The sequence below is a fragment of the Panthera leo genome, chromosome C2, assembly GCF_018350215.1.
Source record: "Panthera leo isolate Ple1 chromosome C2, P.leo_Ple1_pat1.1, whole genome shotgun sequence".
Taxonomy (NCBI): domain Eukaryota; kingdom Metazoa; phylum Chordata; class Mammalia; order Carnivora; family Felidae; genus Panthera; species Panthera leo.
This window is the reverse complement of record NC_056687.1, coordinates 57,506,597-57,527,616: the sequence shown is the minus strand read 5'-3', so window position 1 is coordinate 57,527,616 and position 21,020 is coordinate 57,506,597. Positions and strand designations below refer to the sequence as shown.

The 21,020-nt window shown below is 33.2% G+C and overlaps 1 protein-coding gene across 2 annotated transcripts in view; it reads right to left on the bottom strand.

Annotated features, from left to right (window-relative positions):
* NECTIN3 (nectin cell adhesion molecule 3) overlaps positions 1-21,020 on the bottom strand; it is a 128,649-nt gene that overhangs the window by 41,456 nt on the left and 66,173 nt on the right. The window contains exons 7-8 of one of the 2 annotated variants that reach the window (XM_042954935.1): positions 12,735-12,873; positions 10,019-10,100 (exon numbers count right to left, since the gene is read on the bottom strand). In XM_042954935.1, coding sequence (XP_042810869.1) covers positions 10,019-10,100; positions 12,735-12,873 — 221 coding nt within the window. Of the gene's footprint in view, positions 1-10,018; positions 10,101-12,734; positions 12,874-21,020 lie in introns of those variants that run through there. The other variant, XR_006207081.1, reaches the window with a different exon arrangement.

Below are 21,020 nucleotides of genomic sequence, written 5' to 3'. Positions count from 1 at the left end.
CTAGTTTGCAGATGACTGTCTTTTATCCTCACATACCAGAGAGCAGAGAAAGAAATAAGCTCTCCTCTTATCTCCTCCTATGAGGCACTAACCCCATCATGAGGGTTCTCATTACCTAAAACCTCCCCAAGGCCGCACCTCCAAATACCATCACACTGGGGGTTAGGGTTTCAACATATGAATTTTAGGGGGACAAAAACATGCAGTCCGTAATACAAAATATAGAAAGAACTCTCAAAATTCAACAATAAGAAAATGATCCAATAAAAAAATGAGCAAATATTTGAAGAGAGATTTCACCAAAGAAGCTAAATGGATGACAAATCAGCAATTAAAAAAAAAAAAAAAGTTCCACATACGAATAACTAGGGAGGAAATACAAATTAAAATCCTAATGAAATACACCACACACCTATTAGAACATCTAACATTTTTAAAGTCTGATCATAACATATGGTGGTGAGGGTATGGAGGAACTCATACACTGCTTGTGGGAACACAAATGGTAAAACTACTTAGGATGACAATTTGGCATTTTCTTAAATTATACTTTTTAAGCTACAATTACCATATGACCCATCTGTTCCACACCTAGATGTTTACTCAAGAGAAATGAGAACGTGTATTTACACAAAGACTTATACGTAAGTATTCATAGAGGCATTGCTTATAATAGTCAAAAAATGGAAACAATGCAAATGCCCATCAATAGGTAAATGTAAATAAAATGTAGTATGCCTATAAGGTATACCTGTTTAAAAGGAATAAACTACTGATCAACACATGAAGGAACCAGAAATCAAAATCATTGTGGGGAGTGAAAGAAGTGACACCAAACATACAAACATACCATATGATTCTATTACATAAAATTCAAGAACATGTAAATTAATACATAGAGACAGAAAGTAGATGAGTGGTTGGGTCCTTGGGGAGGTGGAAAGGCAACAGGGGAATGAAGAGAGGGAAAGATTATAAAGGGGCATCAGGAAACTTTTGAAAATGATGGATAAATCCATTTTCTTGATTGTGGTGATGTTTTCCCAGTCTGTGTATATGTATGCATATTTGTGTACCGTGTTTATGTATTATATGTAAAATGTATCAAACTCACACTTTAAATATATGCAGTCTGTTTTATGCCAATTATAAAGCTAATAAATTTTAATAAAGTTCTTTTGAAAAAAGGGAAAAAAGAAGGGTGCCTGGGTGGCTCAGTCAGTTAAGCCTCTGACTTCGGCTCAGGTCATGATCTCGCGATTCGTAAGTTCGAGCCCTGCATGGGGCTCTGTGCTGACAGCTCAGAGCCTGGAACTTGCTTAGGATTCTGCATCTCCCTTTCTCTGCCTCTCCCCTGCTCACAGTCTGTCTCTACCTCAAAAATAAATAAACATTAAAAAAATGTTTTTTTTAATAAATAAATAAGGGAAAAAATATGTCATCATAGGCTTTGTCTATTTGTCACTAAAATATAAGCTCCATAAAGGTAATAATTGTTTTATCTGTCTTATTAACTAGTATTCCCAGTACTGGCACATAAGAAGTACTCAAGAAATACTGGTTTGATAAATGAGTGACAGAGAAAAAATAAAATAGAACTATGAATCAAAACATATAGACACCATACTTTTTAATTTCACTTTAAGTCTACTAAATTTATAATAAAAGTATAATAATTTCCAAAAGAAAAATATGCTGAATTTTCATGAATCAGGTACTATTAGTTTTATTCTTCTTCTGAAATAATTTCACTGCTTGATCTCTTTAATATTTTTACACTTGATCTTAGCCAAAAGGCTGAGAAGCAATATCTCTTTAATATTTTTATTAAGAATTACAGTTTCCTTCTTTGGGGGCGCCTGGGTGGCTCAGTCAATTAAGTGGCCGACTTCAGCTCAGGTCATGATCTCGTGGCTCATGAGTTCGAGCCCTGCATTAGGCTCTGTGCTGACAGCTCAGAGCCTGGAGCCTGCTTCAGATTCTGTGTCTCCCTCTCTCTCTCTGCCCCTCCCCTACTCCTGCTCTGTCTCTCCCTCTCTCTCAAAATTAAATAAACTTTAAAAAAATTAAAAAAAAAAGAATTAGTTTCTTTTTTAATAACAGCAAACACATAGTACTTACTATGTGTCAGGCATGTTCTAAGGTTCTATGGTCTAAGGATGCAGCATATGGTAATTTATTAATCCCCATAAAATCTTAAAAGTAGGTTTATCTTTTTCTCATTTATAAGAGTGATTAGTAAGAGTTTTTAGTAAAAATAGCAATCCTTTATACTTCAAATGTTGCACCTATATTTCCTTTGAATATATTATTTCAATATGATTAGTTTATGTCATTATTTCATCTGAGCTTTGTTGTTCACAAAACTTTGTGCCTTCACAGACGAGAACACGGCCCTACAATTCTTTGACTACTTGTCTCAATAACTGCCACTATCTATTAACTGGAGGCAATATGCAAGATGTAAACATTTTGCTACTCAAGGGCAAAACAATGCTAGGAAATAATCAGTATTCATTTACTTGAAGCAGTCCACTCCGTCATATAGTTTTCTCTAATTTGGATGAAAAATGTTAATTCTTCTGTCATCTTTCTCCCTTCCTTCTCCCTGACTCCAAAGCCTATAGCTATTGGTAGCATCTGAATATATGTTAAAATATTGAGATCCGGGAGAAAATCAGACCATCGATGATAATTAACAAAAGCAGCTTATTAAAAAATATTGCAAAATGGCAGTTATGTATCAGAAAGATGAGTTTTGAAAGGAAGTAATGAAAATGTCTAAAACTATACAGTAGTAGTAGGTGGACAGGTTCAAAAAAGCCTTAAATGAAATATGGCATGATTGGTAGCAATTAAGATACCTGGAGGACATATCCAACTCTAGAACTTGCTAACAAGTAGGACCACCATGTTTCTAAAACCACAGTTTGATAACATTTGCTCTAGTCGGAACAACTTTTCATTTTTATCCCATTTTATAATATAAATCAATGGAAATATAAGATTCATCTTCCTAAACTTTCTGTACCACAAATTTAGATATCAAGAAGCAATGTATATATACTACTCATCCTGGAATTAAAAGAAAAAAGTTTCATATCTACTTATAAAATGTTTAAATGGTCCTAATTTTGTTCAATAAGCACACAAAAGAATGAGAGTTTGCAGGAAAAAAATGGCTTTTTTGACACTTGAAAAGATGATAAAACTCACTAATAATGAGAGTGCAAAATTATAATTTTACATATACACACATTTTTTTTACCTATCAGATCACCAATACTCAAGTGGAATACATATGCTGTTGGTAAGGATGTGGAGAAACAGGCACTTTCAAGCATTACTGATTGGGAGTACAAAATAGTATAATATTTATAGAGGATAATTTGACACTATCTATCAAAAGTATAAACACATTTACTATTTGATACAGCAAGACCAATTCTAAAAAATTTATACTGAAGATTATACTTGGGTAGATACAAAATATCATATATATAAAGCTATTCATTGCAGCATTATTGGTTTATTAAAATATTTTGACACTACAAACTGTAATATATGCAAATTAGAATCTTCTGTAGACATAAAAAAGAATGAGAATGCTCTGCATCCCAATAAAAAAGATCTTCAGTATATCTTAGGAGGAATGGCAAAATATTTAACAGTACATACAGCTACCTTTTATACAAGAAAAAAAAAAATGTGTGCATGTATGTTTCCCTGTCTATGCTTAAACAAACCTTATTAAGTCAAAAAAGAAATGTATAAAAGTGATTTTCTGTAGGAGGTGTAGGGTAAACAGGAATGGGAATGGGAGGGAGACTTTAGAAAATACCCTTTTACATTTTTTTTTTTTTTTTGCATTATGTACTCAAAAAATAAATAGGAACACTCTTTCCTACCAACACTCTGCCATGAGCATTTATAAAAATTTACTAAAGAATGTGATATATCATAGTGAATTATTGGGGGAAAAAATCTTAATTTCCCAAGACAGTAAATTCTGCTGAAGTATTACCATAACTGGTTTGACTGATTAACAATATTCCAGATTAGTAATTCAGGTTTCAACAGATCTCTATTTTTTTATGCTAAAAGGTCACTGACAGAGGGGAGAAAAAGCACTGCAGAAAAATTAGAAACTACAGAAAAATATAACATAAGACATAATATTCATGGAGAAGTCTAATACATAATCATTGTTAATATTTTAGAATATTGCTATAGAGTCTCTTGTTCCTGTTATTTTTCATACATGCTATATTGATATCTGGTACACTGATATTAGATATACTGACATTAAATATACTGGAACATAATTATGTCTCTGGGATAGGGTTATTCTAGAATTTGTAACACAAACATGATCACAGACTGAGAAGAATATAAAGAGGTGTTTGATTCTTCCATTTATTCATTCAAAAAGATTTTGTTCAGTAACTACAACGTGCCAAGCAAGGTGTTATGCACTGGGACTATAGTACTAAGCAAGGGAGACATGATCCCTGCCTTTACATCGCTTAAGGTCTACAGTAGAGGTTCTCAAATTTGGGGCCTCAGGATCCTTCTATACTTTAAAATTTTGAGAACCCAAAGTACTTTCATTTACATGGGTAAGAGCTAACTATATTTATCATCTTAAACATTAAAACTATGAAATTAAAAAAAACATTTTAATGTTTACTTATGTTTGAGAGAGAAAGAGAGAGAGAGACAAAGAATGCATGGGAGGGGCAGAAAGAGAGGGAGACACAGAGTCCAAAGCAGGCTCCAGGCTCCGAGCTATCAGCACAGAGCCTGACACGGAGCTCGAACTCACAAACTGTGAGATCATGACCTGAGCTGAAGTCGGCTGCTTAACCCACTGAGCCACCCAGGTGCCCCAAACTATGAAATTTAAAAAAAAATTTTTTTTATTAACATTTATTTATTTTTGAGACAGAGAGAGACACAGACTGAACGGGGGAGGGTCAGAGAGAGAGGGAGAGACAGAATCTGAAACAGGCTCCAGGCTCTGAGCTGTCAACACAGAGCCCGACCGACGCGGGGCTTGAACTCACAAACCGCGAGATCATGACCTGAGCCAAATTTGGATGCTCAACCGACTGAGTCACCCAAGGGTCCCCCAAACTATGAAATTTTTAAAAATATTTAATTCATTTAAACAGAATAATAATATGATACAAATAGCATCTTTTACGTGAGCAAATAACCATGTTTTCCAGAACAAAGATAAGCGAGAAGAGTGGCATTTTATTATACTTTTTTACATTTTGCAAATCTTTTTCATATCTGAGTCAAAAGAAGAAAGCTTGATTTTCATATCTGCTATAGCATTTAATCTGTTGCAATAGGTTGTTTGGTTGAAATGCATGAAGAAAAAATGGCCTCACACAGATACACTGCTAGAAAGGGGAGAGACACTTCAATACTTCTTTCAGATAATTGAGAAAATTCTGCTTTGATACTATACCAAAACTCAACAACTAGAAGTTTCTTAAGGTTAGTTGCTAGTTGCTATCTGAAACTTTTCATACTCTCCTATATGAAAATCCATACGTTTATCTTATACTTTGGATATTTTATGCATGCATGATTATAACAGCATACATTGGTCATTTGGAAACTATTAGTTCACTAAGTTACACAGATATTCCAAACATTGGTACTTTTCATTATTCAGTATAAAAAACAACATTCATTAATTTCCCCACTAATATCAATCCCATGGTTACAGATACAAGTTTTATAAAAATTATAATTTTTACTTGGAACCTCAAATTCTTCATTGGCAACAAATACTGTTAATTGTTTGCCTTGAGCGACAGGTTCACTTCATTGATTTGTGAGAAAATATCTGCAAAATTACTCAAGCCTAAATGACCATGGTTTGTTAGCCATTCTTTTAAGTCAAAATGGTGTTCCACAATAAAGGCAGCTAAGTTCAGCCTAAAATTCAGTTACACAAGTACTTATGCATATATACCATTTAATAACACAGAATATTAAGACACTTACACACATATTTATATGTGTATATAAGACAAATTTCTTAAATCATGAAAATTGATCTGTGTATTCCAACACCTGAAATACTGTTCATAAAACATTTTCAAGGTTGCTAAAATTAAAAATTCACCAAAGTAATCTGACAGATGGTTAGTTCTGCCAATGTGGCTATCAAGGGGTAAAAAAAAATCTCATGATATTTCAAGAGATTAAAAGCTTTCAATAATATGTCAGCATTATGAAAATAACTTCAAGAGCCACATTCCCTATAATATTCTTGCTTGAATGAAATCCTGTTATGATCCTCAGTAAAGTCAAGTAATAGTATCTATTTCACACAATCTACTAGACCTAACTTTCCAAGAATAAATGTTATTTTAGGCTGAACCACAGAGCATTCTAAAAGATTTACATTTACATCCAGATTTTTTCCATGTCAGAAATCAAACTGTATTAGTTACATATTTCTTCCTGAAAATGATCCCTTGATCATTTTAGTTGGTTTGGGAAATATTTTTTCACATCAGAGTATACAACTCTCCCAAAACAAGGCTAAAATACAGCATTATTCATAGAACACTAAGTGTTGTCCAAAATTCTTTAATACAAAGAAATTTTATATCAGTGTTCAGTGTTTCATGCTGGATTTGAAGCTGAATGAGATAAAGGAGCCCCCTACAACTATAAACAACACTGGCCACTCTGAAAAATACTGGTCTATAATAGAGTGGGAAAGCAATTTCTAGACCACTATGTATTCTATGATCACATTTGTGTTTAAAAAAAAAAAAAAGGCAAAACAAACCTAGCTATAGATGTAAATATGGATGATACACCCATGAAAATAAATTCATGGAAAAAAGTCTGGGAGAATATTTAAATTCGTAACAATGGTGATAGCTGGAGAAGGAAATTATATACTTGGTGATGGAGTAATAAAAAAGAACTTTCACAGCTGACTATAAATTTCTGTAGTATTTGTTTTTGTTGTTCTAAGAACATACTTATGGATTACCTGTATAATGTTCATAAAACATAATGAAAAGGTAAAATATACTTTAAAGCCATTAATTAATATTTCTTTCCCAAATGAAGACTCAACTTCTGCAGGATTATTACCTAATACATGACAAGCTGGTGATATTTCTCAATTCCTCCTTGCCTCAGGCAAGACATTCTTTTTTATTTCCCTCATACTTATGCATGCCTCCATGCATCTTCTCTGCAGTAATGGTTCCCACCCAAGGATACTGCCTCTTCACAATACCAGGCCTCATTCTCCTAACATACATTGAAAGGAAACCTTCCCCAGGATGAGTGGTGGTACTATTACCACAAAAGCAACACAAGGTGTACAAATGTGGGTACCAAGGAGGTGTCTCTTTCTGTGGTTTCCCAAGAGTAGAACACTGATGGGTAGAATAAATGAGACTGTCTTCCTTTAAGCCATGGAGGCATTTGGGAGCCTGGCCTAGGTGACTAGGTCACTAGGCCTGTTTGGGAAGGCTGGGGGCTAATGACTTCAAGCAGGAATTACCTCATCACCTTGAAGCAGACAAGACACCCAGAGAAGTGGAACATTCGCAAGGCATTTAGTATTGCAACATGCTATCACTGTATGAAACTGATCAGATAGTAATTACACACTTACAGATTTCTTGGTAACCAGGACACAGCTCTGTGTATTTTACATTTTGATATCACAGCATTAATTAAAACACAAACAGCCACATAAATTAACACATAGACATTATAATGCGTGAATCATAACAAGTTATCTGATGGATAATGAGTTTAGCCTAAATTATTTTTTTTTAAAGATTTTTGTTTTGTTTTGAGAGAGAGCGCATGCGCATGAGTGGGGTAAGGGCAGAGAGAGAGGGAGAATCTTTTAAGCAGGTTCCACCTTAGCTCAGAGCTTGATGCAGGGCTCAGTCTCATGACTGTGAGATCATGACCTACGCCCAAATCAAGAGTCAGATGCTTAATGACTGAGCCACTCAGGTGCCCCAGCCTAAATTATTCTTAAAAGCTTTATAGAATTGGGAGTTATTTCATCTCCAATTCAAGTTCTAACTCTCTCAAGCAAAATTACAGCAACCAGTTCACCCTCGGCAATAGTTTGTAGAATCAGTTTTATAGCTAGAAGACGGAAACAAACAGTCACATTTTTTACCTGCTCAATTTCACAGATGAGGAAAAAGTCACAATGTTACCACATAGTCTCCGACTCCCAAAGTCCAATGTTTGTCATTCATTGCAGGTGCTTTCCCATCAATCTTCTTTCTAAACTTCCCATTACTTTTCCACTATAACTTCATTTCCACCTAGGTTTATGCTTTTGAGTATGCAATTTACTACAAATCAAATTATTCTAATCACCAAGTGAGTAATTTCATCACCTGCTTCATAACTTCTACCTCAAAAAGCCAGGAAGCATTCCCTAATTCCAAGGACACTAAAAACTATAGTTTCTAGCACTGTCAACTCAAATCATCCAAGAAAAATCTTCCTTTTGTGTTTATTGGGAAACAACTACAGATACAAAAGTCATATTTTTTAAACTAAAACCCGGGACCCATGATGACCTAAACCCAATATTTTTTTCCAATTTATAAGCTTTTGTAAATATTTAATTTGAAGATATTAAATAATAACAACTTATATAATCAACTGGTTTTACAGACAAGAATTAAATCATGCGTAGTTAGCGTTGTCCTAGAAAATTACTAACCATGTTCTTAAAAAATTCCCAAAACTTAATCTGGAAATCTTCTGGTTAATTACTAGGTTTGTGAAGGGAAGAAGACAGCTGCCTTTCTGTAGCAGTTAGCAAGAGCTCTAGCTAAATATTTTGTTGACATTTCACAGTACTTGTCAAGTTCATTTCTTTGCCAAAAGAGATGTGAGCTTACACTCTACATGGAAACAAGAGGTCTGGGAAGATAGCACGTCTTCACCCAAAGACCCCACACTTGTGTGAGACAACAAACCTGGTGCCCACTGGCAATGAGCCAGCACATGCCAGGGAATGCTCCTCCCTGCCCCCATGCTCAGGCAGTAGACTGAACATGTGGTCAACTAAGACACAGAAGATAAGAACATCTTAGTACCTGTGCTGAAGTGAGCACGGAAAGCTGAGAACATCTTAACAGATACATTCCCTTGGAATTTTTCCACCAAATTAAATCAATTGGTGGGCAAACAATTTGCTTTATTCCAGCTGAAGACAAAAACATATTTTAGGGGAAAAATATTATAGAATGTTTCCACAGGGAATAAAACCCCAATATAGGGTCAGGGCCCCAATCGGTTACTTGGATGCCAGATGGAAATAAACAAAACTAGAACAACTAACAGTAAGAATAAAAATATTCAAATACCCGATGATTTCAACTTTCCCAAGGACAGCCTATTAATCTAGGTAGAGAATATGAGATAGACGCATTTAATTGATACTTTCACATGAATTATTGTAAACTAATCCCAAAAGAAAATTTAAAATGATCATAAATGTAATATGGGGACCAATATTCATATCCAGAACTTTAAACTGGAATTGTAAACCTTTTGTTGCTAAATAAAGGAACGCTAAAATTTAGATTTTGAGTATACTGAAACAAAAATGAAATACATACTCCAAGGATTAAAAGCTCTTCATCATATCCTAGCAAAGACATTCGATTTTTCTTTTATTTTATGTAAATATGCATACTTTACAATGAATAGGCATGTCAATAAACTATTAACAATAAATCTTTGGGCATAAGCTTTTAGTAAAAATCTGTACTCCTAATAAAGTGTTGATTTGTCTTATCTACACTGGCTATACCATCGTTTCTTACCAATTTGTAGGCAAAATTTGATGCTTTAAATGTTGTAGAGAAATGATTATGTATTACTATGCTACATTTAACGTATAATGACTAAATAATATCAAATAATATACATTGCTTAGTGTTTTTTATTTCATTTTATTTTAAGTGTAATCAGGAACACATACCTGATATAGAAGGTCTTTTTGAGGCAAAGGGGGAGATCGTTCTTCATACATAGGTGGTTTATGTGTGGGTGGAAGGTCGATCCTGCATTAAAAATGTTAAAACATGTGATTGCAACATTTAGCAAAAACAAAACAAACAAACAAACAAAAAACAAGGGAGGGGAGGAGGCTATCAAGGTTCTCTTAATTTTTGAGGATATTTTCCTCACACTAATATTTATATTAGTGTATATGCTTAATTCAGTTGTTATATTTTATCATACAGGGAGGAAAAAACCAGGTTTTAAAGGTTCCAATGTTTAAAACTAATCTGATTGATTCGTTTGAAGAAGCAAACTCAAATGGAAGCATTTTTTGAAAATTATTACTAAGCAAGTGACCTAATCCATGACCAATTTACTTAAGTATTGCATGTTTTTCCATCTCACTATATTATTATATTACTACACCTACCATCGTATTAAACATAGTCAAACATGTGCAATGGAAGGCAAAATGTCATAAAATTTAAAAAATTATATCTTAAAATGATAATGAAAACACTTTTACATTTTTGAAATACTTTCAAAACTAATTTTTTAAGTGTGTGTCTGTTGGTTGGTTTATTTTAGAGAGAAAGAGAGAAAGGGAGGGGCAGAGAGAATCCCAGGCAGGCTCCACACGGTCAGTGCAGAGCCCAACGTGGGGCTCGAACCCACAAACTGTGAGATCACAATCACAGCCGAAATCAAAAGTTGGTCACTTAACTGACTGAGCCACCAAGGTTCCCCATCAAAACTAATTTTCAAAAGCCATGGTCACTCTTAGAATATTCATCATGTAAATTAGGATTCTGAATCTAAAGACCATTATAAATCTTGTCACCTGAAATAAACCAAGGTGCCATTACATCCCTAGGGAATGTATTTTTGCCAAAATAACCCATTTTTAAAAACCTGTATTTTCATGTATTTAAACATTGTTGTCACAATACAAATAGAATATATCTTGTAGCTCTCTGCATTTTAGGAAATAATTTTTTTATCTATTCTCATACTTTTGAAGCTCACAGATAACTAATTTACAGTAATTATGATTATTAAATCAAACAAAAATGTTACCTATAGTAAAAAATAAAGAGAATGAAATCTATAGAAGCCAAAGTAATTACAAATTCTCTGTGGTCTAATAGCTTCTCAATGTGGACATGAAATAACATTTTAAATGAACAGAATTCAAACAACAAATAAAGATTATGTTTTGAAATTACACAAAAGCCTGAGATAACTTGGGAGCTAAAATAAAGTTAACCAAATGCTAGTTACTCTTGAAATATTAAAGAACTATAAAAGTTATTGGAACTATAAATTATTATAACTATGAACATTAAAGAACCAGTGATATAGGTGTTGCACTAAAAAGGTACTTTATAGTCCTTTAAAAGTAATTATTTCTTTTCATGTCATGAAAAATCACAGCAAAGTCATAGCTCCAAGGAACCATCAACCATTTGGGTGAGAAAACTGAGGCTCATGGAGGTGATGTGACTTGTCCTTGATCATACCACTACTTTAATCATGACAGAGCTGAGACTAACACTCAGATGTCTCTAATCCAAGAAGATCTATGCTATAACTGTGCCAGATTAGAAAGGCATACACGCACACACACACACACACACACACACACACACACACACAGCATTTATGAAGACAGAAGAAATATATTCTTTGAGAGACAGACTTATTTCCTAATATAAAAATATTAATAAGCATATAATACTACCACTTATATAAAACTTCATGATTCATAAACATTATTATATTCTACTCATCACAACTATAGGTAAGGAGGAAAAATATGAAAATATTATTCACATTCCATAGATGAAGCAACAAAGCTGTTGATGGAATTAAATGAATTGGGACATTTGTCTTTTGATTCTACAGCAAAGTGTAATATCTGCTTTATAATTCTATCTCAATGATTGGCCCAAAACATTGCTTACTCTTTAAGTGAACAAACTGCACACTTTGTAATTCACCAAAACCAAAATTGTTTAAGAAAAAAAAGCTTTAAAACTCAATGTATTTGATAGCTCTTGGCAGCTGAAGGTTAAGATCAATCCATACATAAGACTGACATATACAATCTGGAGATGCAATTAAACGTCTAAGATTTTTTTAGGGGCGCCTGGGTGGCTCAGTCGGTTGGGCGTCCGACTTCGGCTCAGGTCACGATCTCGCAGTCCGTGAGTTCGAGCCCCGCGTCAGGCTCTGGGCTGATGGCTCAGAGCCTGGAGCCTGCTTCCGATTCTGTGTCTCCCTCTCTCTCTGCCCCTCCCCCATTCATGCTCTGTCTCTCTCTGTCTCAAAAATAAATAAAAACATTAAAAAAAAAAAAATTAAAAAAAAAAAACAAAAAAAAAACGTCTAAGATTTTTTTGAATCTCTCTTTCAAGCACAGTTCTTCAAAGACCTGCATTTTTATTCAGAAGACAGGACAAAATAATTTATCATTGTTATCATTTGGAATGATGTCTAATATATTTGTCTCCAACAGCCTCTTGACACTATACACCAAAATAGTACATTCTGATTAAACCATGGTCAGCTCACAAAGATCTAACAGTATCTTTACTCTCATCCCTCAGACATTTTACATACGAGTAGCCATAAAGATAGATACAAAGACTGACTCATACTGAATGTTGAACACAAGCAAAAAAGTTACCTACACTTTGTCAAGATAGGATGGTCTCTTTTTTCGAGGAGTCAGCAGCACAGTCACAAAGATAGCAATGATGAAAAGGGCAAGGACGGCTCCAATTACGGCGCCAGCTACGGCTATGGAGGAGGTCTGCTTAAATGGAACATCTGTAAAGTAACAAAAATCAGGCTTTTCAAACAATTTTAAAAAGAGTTCTTGAATTTGCACACCCTAATTTCTATAATGTGCAAAGACTGATTGAACTTTGTTAGAGGACCTCAAATTTGATTCAGTACTTTTTGTAGGATTATGCTAACACCCTCCTTCCTTATGTCACCTTAGCACTCCAGCTTTCCTTTTTTTCAAGTTATGAAAATAATATCCCCAGTCAGATAGCAACGAGTGAATCTATTTTCTATGGTCAAAGAATGTCTGGAGAAGAAACGATAGGGAAAAGGATGAAAGCTATTTTAAGTTCTTACTCTAAGAGATAAAACATTTTTTCATTATTCTTTGAGTTAACCAACAATATATACATTTACCATTTTTTATTCGAGTAAAATATAAAAGAAGTTCTACTAAAGAAACTAAAACCTTCAAGAAGGGGCAAACCAAAGACACACACACACAAAATCCCAGATCTAACAAATATGGCAAAAAATGACACTGTATAAGTTTTTAAATAGAGGTATTATAAAAACAGCACTTGTTGCAGATAATTTCCCTTAATTCACGAACATTTAATACAAAGTACACTTAAGACAGTGTCTCTACCACAAAATTAGATGGAGAATCTTCCCTATCCCCTGGATATAAACACACTACATAATTTCTAAATACCAATTTCTCTTTCCCAGTCTGCACCATAAATTTTATAAAAAAGGATTTTAAAAACATATTTAGTAATTATCATGTCATACAATACTGAAAAATTAAGTCATCCTATTTTATGAACATCCAAATAAGGGAATGTACTAAAACTATTGCAACTATATATTTTCAAATGTAAGTACTATGGATACGACAAAACAATCCTTATGTGCATTATTTTGACAATTTCAGCAACATTAATTTTGAGTAATTACAAAGTACCTTCAATATACACAATTTTGTCTTATCTTTCTAACCAGTAAGAAAGATGTTTAAGATAAACTTCTATATTGCAGCTCTAAAGTTAAATATTCTGCCCAAGGTCATTCCATCAACTAGTAGTAGAGAACAGAAAGTGAAATAAAGCTAGCTGGGTTAGGCTAGAAGCCCTCATTATGCCCTTGTTGGGAGAAAACGTTTTTATACAACTGCACATCTAACGTAGACTCTCCTTTCGGGTCCCCTATGAAGAACTCTTAGCTTTCACTTAAATAGGCGTTCACATAGAGTTCTAAATAATTGCAATTACCATTGGGACCAGACATGGCAAGTTTAGAAGACATTAAAGCAGTTATCAGTTTTGAAATATGTCACGGACTTACCATCATAGTATTCCCATATAAATACATATTTAGAAGTATTTTCCAATTCTGTATCTATTAAAATGTGAGTTGCATGTTGTTTTAGATTGCTAAAAAAATATATTTCCTTCCTTCCCAATTATAAAAATTTCTTTAGCAAACTAACAATTCTTTATTAATGAGTCATTTTATTAGTCTCATTCTAGACTAAAAACTTTACATCAATGAGTAGCAAGTAACTCATTTCAATAACTTTCAAACTTTCAATTAGGATTTAAAAATAGTAAAATATACAATTATTTTAAACAATATAACCAGTTTAGTCATTCAGGATCTTACTCTCATTTGCTAATACACCTAGTTTATCTTCCTATTGTTGCTCATTTCTCTAATCCCTACTACCTCCATTTGAATACGTGCTACGTGAGAAAAAGTTTGAAATCCAAGCCAGTCAAATAATACTCTGCTCTTGTCAATGTTTAAAGATTTGGAATGACCTAGGAGTTATTTCTACTCTACACGATCACTTTTCCAACCATATACATTTAGCTTTGTATTCAGTCTTTAAAAGTCCAACTGAAATCTATTAAGATTACATACCCAAGGTTATGTGACCAAGGTCATATATATTTTCAGTGGCATAAATAAAAAATCCTTAAGTGTCAAATACGCTACCTATTCCACTAGTTTTCTAAAGGTTTTTCTTAAAAGGAAATCTTTCTTTTGCTGAGGGATCAAAAGCATCCCTATCAGTTTTGCCCAAGTGTACTGAATTCAAATTTGAGTGTTCTTATCTTGACGGTAAGACAAAGTTAATACCATATTTATAAAAATACTTTTAAATACTTCTGAAATTATTTTTGAAAAACTCAGGTTACTCTTTGAATGTAAGATTTTCAATGCACAGATCATTATACATTCATCAAACCTCACACCTCCAAGAAAACCTCTCATTTAATCTTAATAAAGATATTAAATTTGGTAGTGTTTTGTAATGATATAATCACAGACTTTTCACATCCTAAGGTAATTTCCAACTCTGTACTATTTTTAATATCCTTAAGTAATTCTCAAGTCCAAATAGACACTATTTTCTGAACATTTAAATTATGGTCTATTTATCCACTTCTGTCCCATTAGTCTTATAAATCCTAGCTCTGGGACTCTGAGTTGACTTTGTATAGACTATGATGACTCTTCCTTCTATCTTAAATTGGGCATATTTATTTCACCCAGTTCCATTCATTCTTTATTCATATTTTTCCTTTCTTTTTTGTACACCTCTTCTTAGTATCAAACCAGACTAGTAAGTACTGAAAAGAGCAAATCAAAGAAAAACTACATATGAATCCGTTTAGCAACTGGATATTCTACAGAAGCAAATTGATTATGTTAAATACATAAATGGGATAGGTTTCATGTTTCCTTTTCTGATTCTTCTACTAACTGAGAAAAAACAAAGAAGAATATATTTACGATATTAACCGGTGATGAACACTAGTATGAAAAGCAAAGAGCAAGCTGAAATTTCTTGTATTCAAGTCAAAGAATTTTAATGAAAATTGAGAATTTAGCTACAACACTGCCTCCTCCACATCTCTGCCCACATAATCTACTCTATATTACAATCAAACTACAAGGAGGAAATAAGCAAATGTATAAAAATTTGGCATTTTTAAACATTCAGCTAATTTACTGAGTGACTGACATGACATTACCATCACCTAAGGAGACAGACTACTAAATCTTAACTATCTGCTTACAATCAGCAGAAAACAAAAGTGCTTTCCCCAATACAACAAAAAGCTTACTGCCCATAATAGATATCATGCATATGTCTTCTAGGGAAAATGTTCAAAAATCTAACACATCATACCAAAAGAAACTTAATACAGACATAAAAATTTTCATTATTTTTGAAAAAAAATATACATATAACTACTAAACTGAATTTAAGTTTGTCTTTATTACTCTGATACATATGAATAAAAAATATATTGAAGCTATTCAAATATGCTTATCTAATTCACATCTGACAAGATTTGAAAAAAATAAATACTATTCTACACAGCAAAACATAGCAACTTGCTAAAAACCACTTGAAACGGGTGAGTATAGAAATCTACAGGCCCTTTTCACACACTCAAACCCAAGACCTAACAATTAATGGAAATATTTTCCTTTATTAACTATTTTCCTTTATTACCTTCACCAAAACTTCAGTGGTTCTACTACCTGATTCACATATTAATGTGATACCCTACAAATTTATCTTCTCAACTTTTATTTGCTCTTATAATACATATCACTGTATCACCAATTTTTCCCCATAAATATATCTCACTTTTATTTTTCAATAGCCACTTTAAAATTTTTTTTTTTTTACATTTATTTATTTTTGAGAGACAGAGAGACAGAGCACAAGTAGGGGAGGGGCGGAGAGAGAAGGAGACACAGAATCTGAAGTAGGCTCCAGGTTCTGAGCTGTCGGCACAGAGCCCGAGTGGGGCTCGAACTCACAAACTTCGAGATCATGACCTGAGCTGAAGTCGGAAGCTTAACCCTCTGAGACACCCAGGTGCCCCTCAATTGCCACTTTTAATGTTTACTTTTCCAATACACCTTCTACTTCATTATATCCATCGAAATATTTATCTCACTACTTTTTAATAAATGTCCTTTCTTTGGGTCGGGATGGTGTTGTCACCTCTCATTCAACAAATTACCAATAGTAACCTAACGTGTCAGGCACATGCTAAGTGCCAAGAATGTAAGGATGAATTTTACATAGTCCCTATCGTCACAGTAGAGAGCAAAATCCCTGAAGTGGGATCACAGAATCCATAAAAATATTTTTTTCCAATGTAGAAAGAGATTATTATCACTTATCCCCTTTTTTAGGATAAGTGATAATTACAAAATAAATGTGGTGCTAGTATATAATACACGGACTGGCACTGGTAGCTTCACTTAGTCCAAACATCAGGTGTTCACTTGCTACACAAGGCATCTACAAAATCCCATGGATAGTATGGAATGGGATAGTTCCAGAATGAAATCAAACAATTACACATCCACTTTGTTGTCCCCTCTCAGCAGAGCCAGCATCTTGTGACACACTACGGATGTATGAGAGCTCAGCTGAGTGAACTAGTAACTACCCTAGATTTAACGAACAGTCAAGAATTTAAAGGAGGCCGACATGGACGCCCCGGGTGACAGAGGAACATGAGAGGATCTGTGCTAATCCATGTTATATACTAGGAAGCATTTATTCTTAATAGATGTCATTCCTGCAAAGAATTGGCAGAATGAAGAGAACACCAACTATGAAGGCACAAATAATGACAAAATCCCTTAAAACAGCAATGCAATTATCTTACTCTTAATACACAAATTTTATCAGTTACATTATGAAGCAAAACCATGGCCATATAATCAGTGATGAGTCAACCAAAAAACTGAAGCACATTAGGAGACCAAATAAAATAAAGATTTACATTCACTCTTATTAACCATAAACCTCACACTAAACCCATACTGTGCTAAAATAATAGCTAATATGAGGGGTGAAGTTATTGTGATTAGCAAGACATCGAAAAAGCAAACATTCTGAACAGGAGACTAGCTCTAAAAACAGTAGTTGGGATGAAAACTGTTAAGGCTCCCAACAATGTACTTCTTCCATTTAAATCTACTTGTTTTTGAGAAGTTGCATTTTAGCTACCAAATATCAAAATAAAAACCAAGTATCGAAATATCTGAACATGGAATCAAACCTTTGAATCACTGAATCAAAAATACAAAATCATGATTAAAAAAACAAATGAAGCACACTCCCATCACATGGTTTGAGCTGGATCTTGAATGCAGTGAAGTGTAGAAAGGAAATTTCAGGTAAAAGCAGTATGGTCATAATTATTCAGACATCAAAGCACACGGTATGGTAAAAGAAGAGGGTTAATAAACCTAGACATCAAGTAGGTTCCCTGTTGGATCTAGGCTTTGAGCATCTAATGACTGCTAATATCAAAAGAAAAGCAGGTATTATATGCCTTCTGATAGAAGATACCACCACTTAGGAAGTGATTTTGCCCCCCACCTCCAAATTACACCTTAATCTTATCAAGGTTCTAGATCTGACAATTTACAGAAATTACAGAGGTACAACTGGCACAATCCAAACTGGGAAGCTGCAGGACACAAATGAAGCCATTTCTTCAACAAATAAATTGCAAGGGAAAAATCAAGGGAGTGGGGAATGCCTCATGGAGAACACATAGATTAAAAATATTAAAAATATCACAATGTATGGGTCACATTTAGAAACTAATTAAAACTACAAAAAAAAGTGATTAGAATTTGAACACTCATTGGATTCTTAATATTAAAGCATTTTTAATTTTTGGTACAAGAAATCTGTGGTTACTTTTCCTAAATGTTTCTACTCTTAGAGCTGTATGCTGATACATTTACAGATAAACTAAGGGCAGGAGGGATTATGTGAATAGGAATTTAAATGGAACAAGACTGACCATGAATTGATAATAAACAGAAGCAGGTACACTGAGGTTCATTTCATTATTCTGTCCTATTTTCATATAATTTCTCATAAGAAAATGTTTTTGAAAAAGAGAGGCCAGTCTTCTAGATCTAGTTACCTCTGGCTTTTAGACCAAACTGTCCCTTCAAGACTAGGTGTTTCCTGAGATATTTCTCATTAACTGAGACTGAAATTAGTTATCATGTCTATGTAGAAATATCATACATGTAAGGAAATAGGCCTTGAATTATTTTCTCAAGTTTTAAAGATATTTTAAAGTTATCTTATTAAACTCACTTTCACTCTGCTTCACCCACAGTACCTAGCAAGAACAGCAGCAAAAAAGGTAAGTAATCTAGGATAAATCAAAATTGAATCAAGTTTTATCCTCATAAATTGAAATGAAAATGATAAAACACTATTATCAAGGTTCAAGAAATGACCCCTAAGGATATATACAGCAAAGGAAACCTATCCCTACTCAACTCAAAGTAGATAGGTACAAAAATCAAAACAAAAATAAAAAAAAATAAAACTGCAGCTAACTGGAATACAGAAAACAAATACTAAACAGAAAGCATTTTTAAAAACAGAATAGTTGATACCCTGTGTACACTATTACAGAGATTCTTTCATGCATAAATTTTCATTAGAATAACAAGAGGGAAACCAAACTTAATCCACACTGTATGCTATTTAAAAATAAAAACAAAACAACTGCTGCTTGCCTTAAATAATTTAAAGTTTAGGAAAACAAGTATTATTTTAAACATAAGAGATATGAAACAGGGAGGTGATTACAATCAGAAACAATGGCATTTACAATGAAAGCAGTAATAAGTGAAAAGCCCTAAATGCCAACTTACAAAACATCTCATGAAATGTTCATTCCAAATAGAAAGCCAGTATGTAAAATTTAATTTATGTTAAAGTTGCAGCAAAAATATTCAAAATTTGTTTTAACTGCTAAGCCTGGAGAAACAGATAATTCATGATTGTGCAGAATGTTATTCACAATGTGTATAGGAAATAGGAATTAAGTAGTCAATTAAAAATAAATCCTATAATGGCTAACCTACCAACTTAGATGCTCCCTCAAATTTTAACTGTGTCCTTTAACCTTATATAATCTTGTTTGGGAAGAGGAATAAAAATAGGTTTTGAATTCCCACAAAAACTTCATTAGTTAAATATAAGAAATTGGGTTATACACACAACACACACACACACACACACACACACACACACACACACACACACTCTTCAGCAGATAATATAACAAGGAGAAAGGTAATACAGAGATATAGGCTTGTTATAGAAATATGCCTCTAAAGAATTTTTTAAAAACTTTTATTTAAAGATTTGTTGCATGGCTATTAGGGGCTACCACCTGATAAATAACTTGGTAAAAAAAACAAAAACAAAAACAAAAAAACCACTGATACAAATCAAATTAAAATTAAATCCAAACTCCATATACCAAAAATTTGAGAAAGGAGCATATTCTTATGGATGATACATTTCCAATTAACAAGCAAACAGAAAAGAACAATTAAATCTGTAAATCATTCCTCTATTTGAATTAAAAATTCAATATGCGTACCATTTCTTCCTTTCTTATATTTTACACAATACTCCCACACATTCACAACTTCTTATTCATATATCTTTAGTATTTACCAAAAGCAATTATCAAACTCAAATCAGATGTTTTCACATATGAAAGTGTTACATTTATCTCAATTTTTGCACTCATACATTGTACTTCCTACAAGCCCTTCTGCTAAACATTTAGCTAGGGTTATCTCTAGAAAACGTTCCTATATATGGCTATCAGAAGTAATACTTACTACTGAAAAACCTTAATGGTTTCTTTAATGTCAGACTTATCAAATAGAAACCTTTTAGGCACATGGTAAAATACTAAATATTTCAACTATAATGTACTTCTCAAACGTAACTTTTAAAGTTTACCCCTAGCCTATTAAAGTTTTAATTATATTTTAATAAAAATGGCAGGACAAAATAAAAGTTGCATTCATCATCCCTGCATTACTGAAATATTTTAACCAGTGTGAAGGAAAACCCTAAAGTGAATACAAAAATGAAAAGCCAGTTCAAAGAATAAAAAAAAACAAACATAACATCGTCAAAATAAAGTAAAACATTCTATCTTTTCCAAAAAAAATAAAAGGATTTTCCTATGTACCTATCAATTAGCTGTGTACATCACTGATATCCAAAAATTAATTTAACAAAAGTTTATTTGATATGACTATTCATGTTCACAAATAAGTCTCTATGTACAGTAAATAAACAT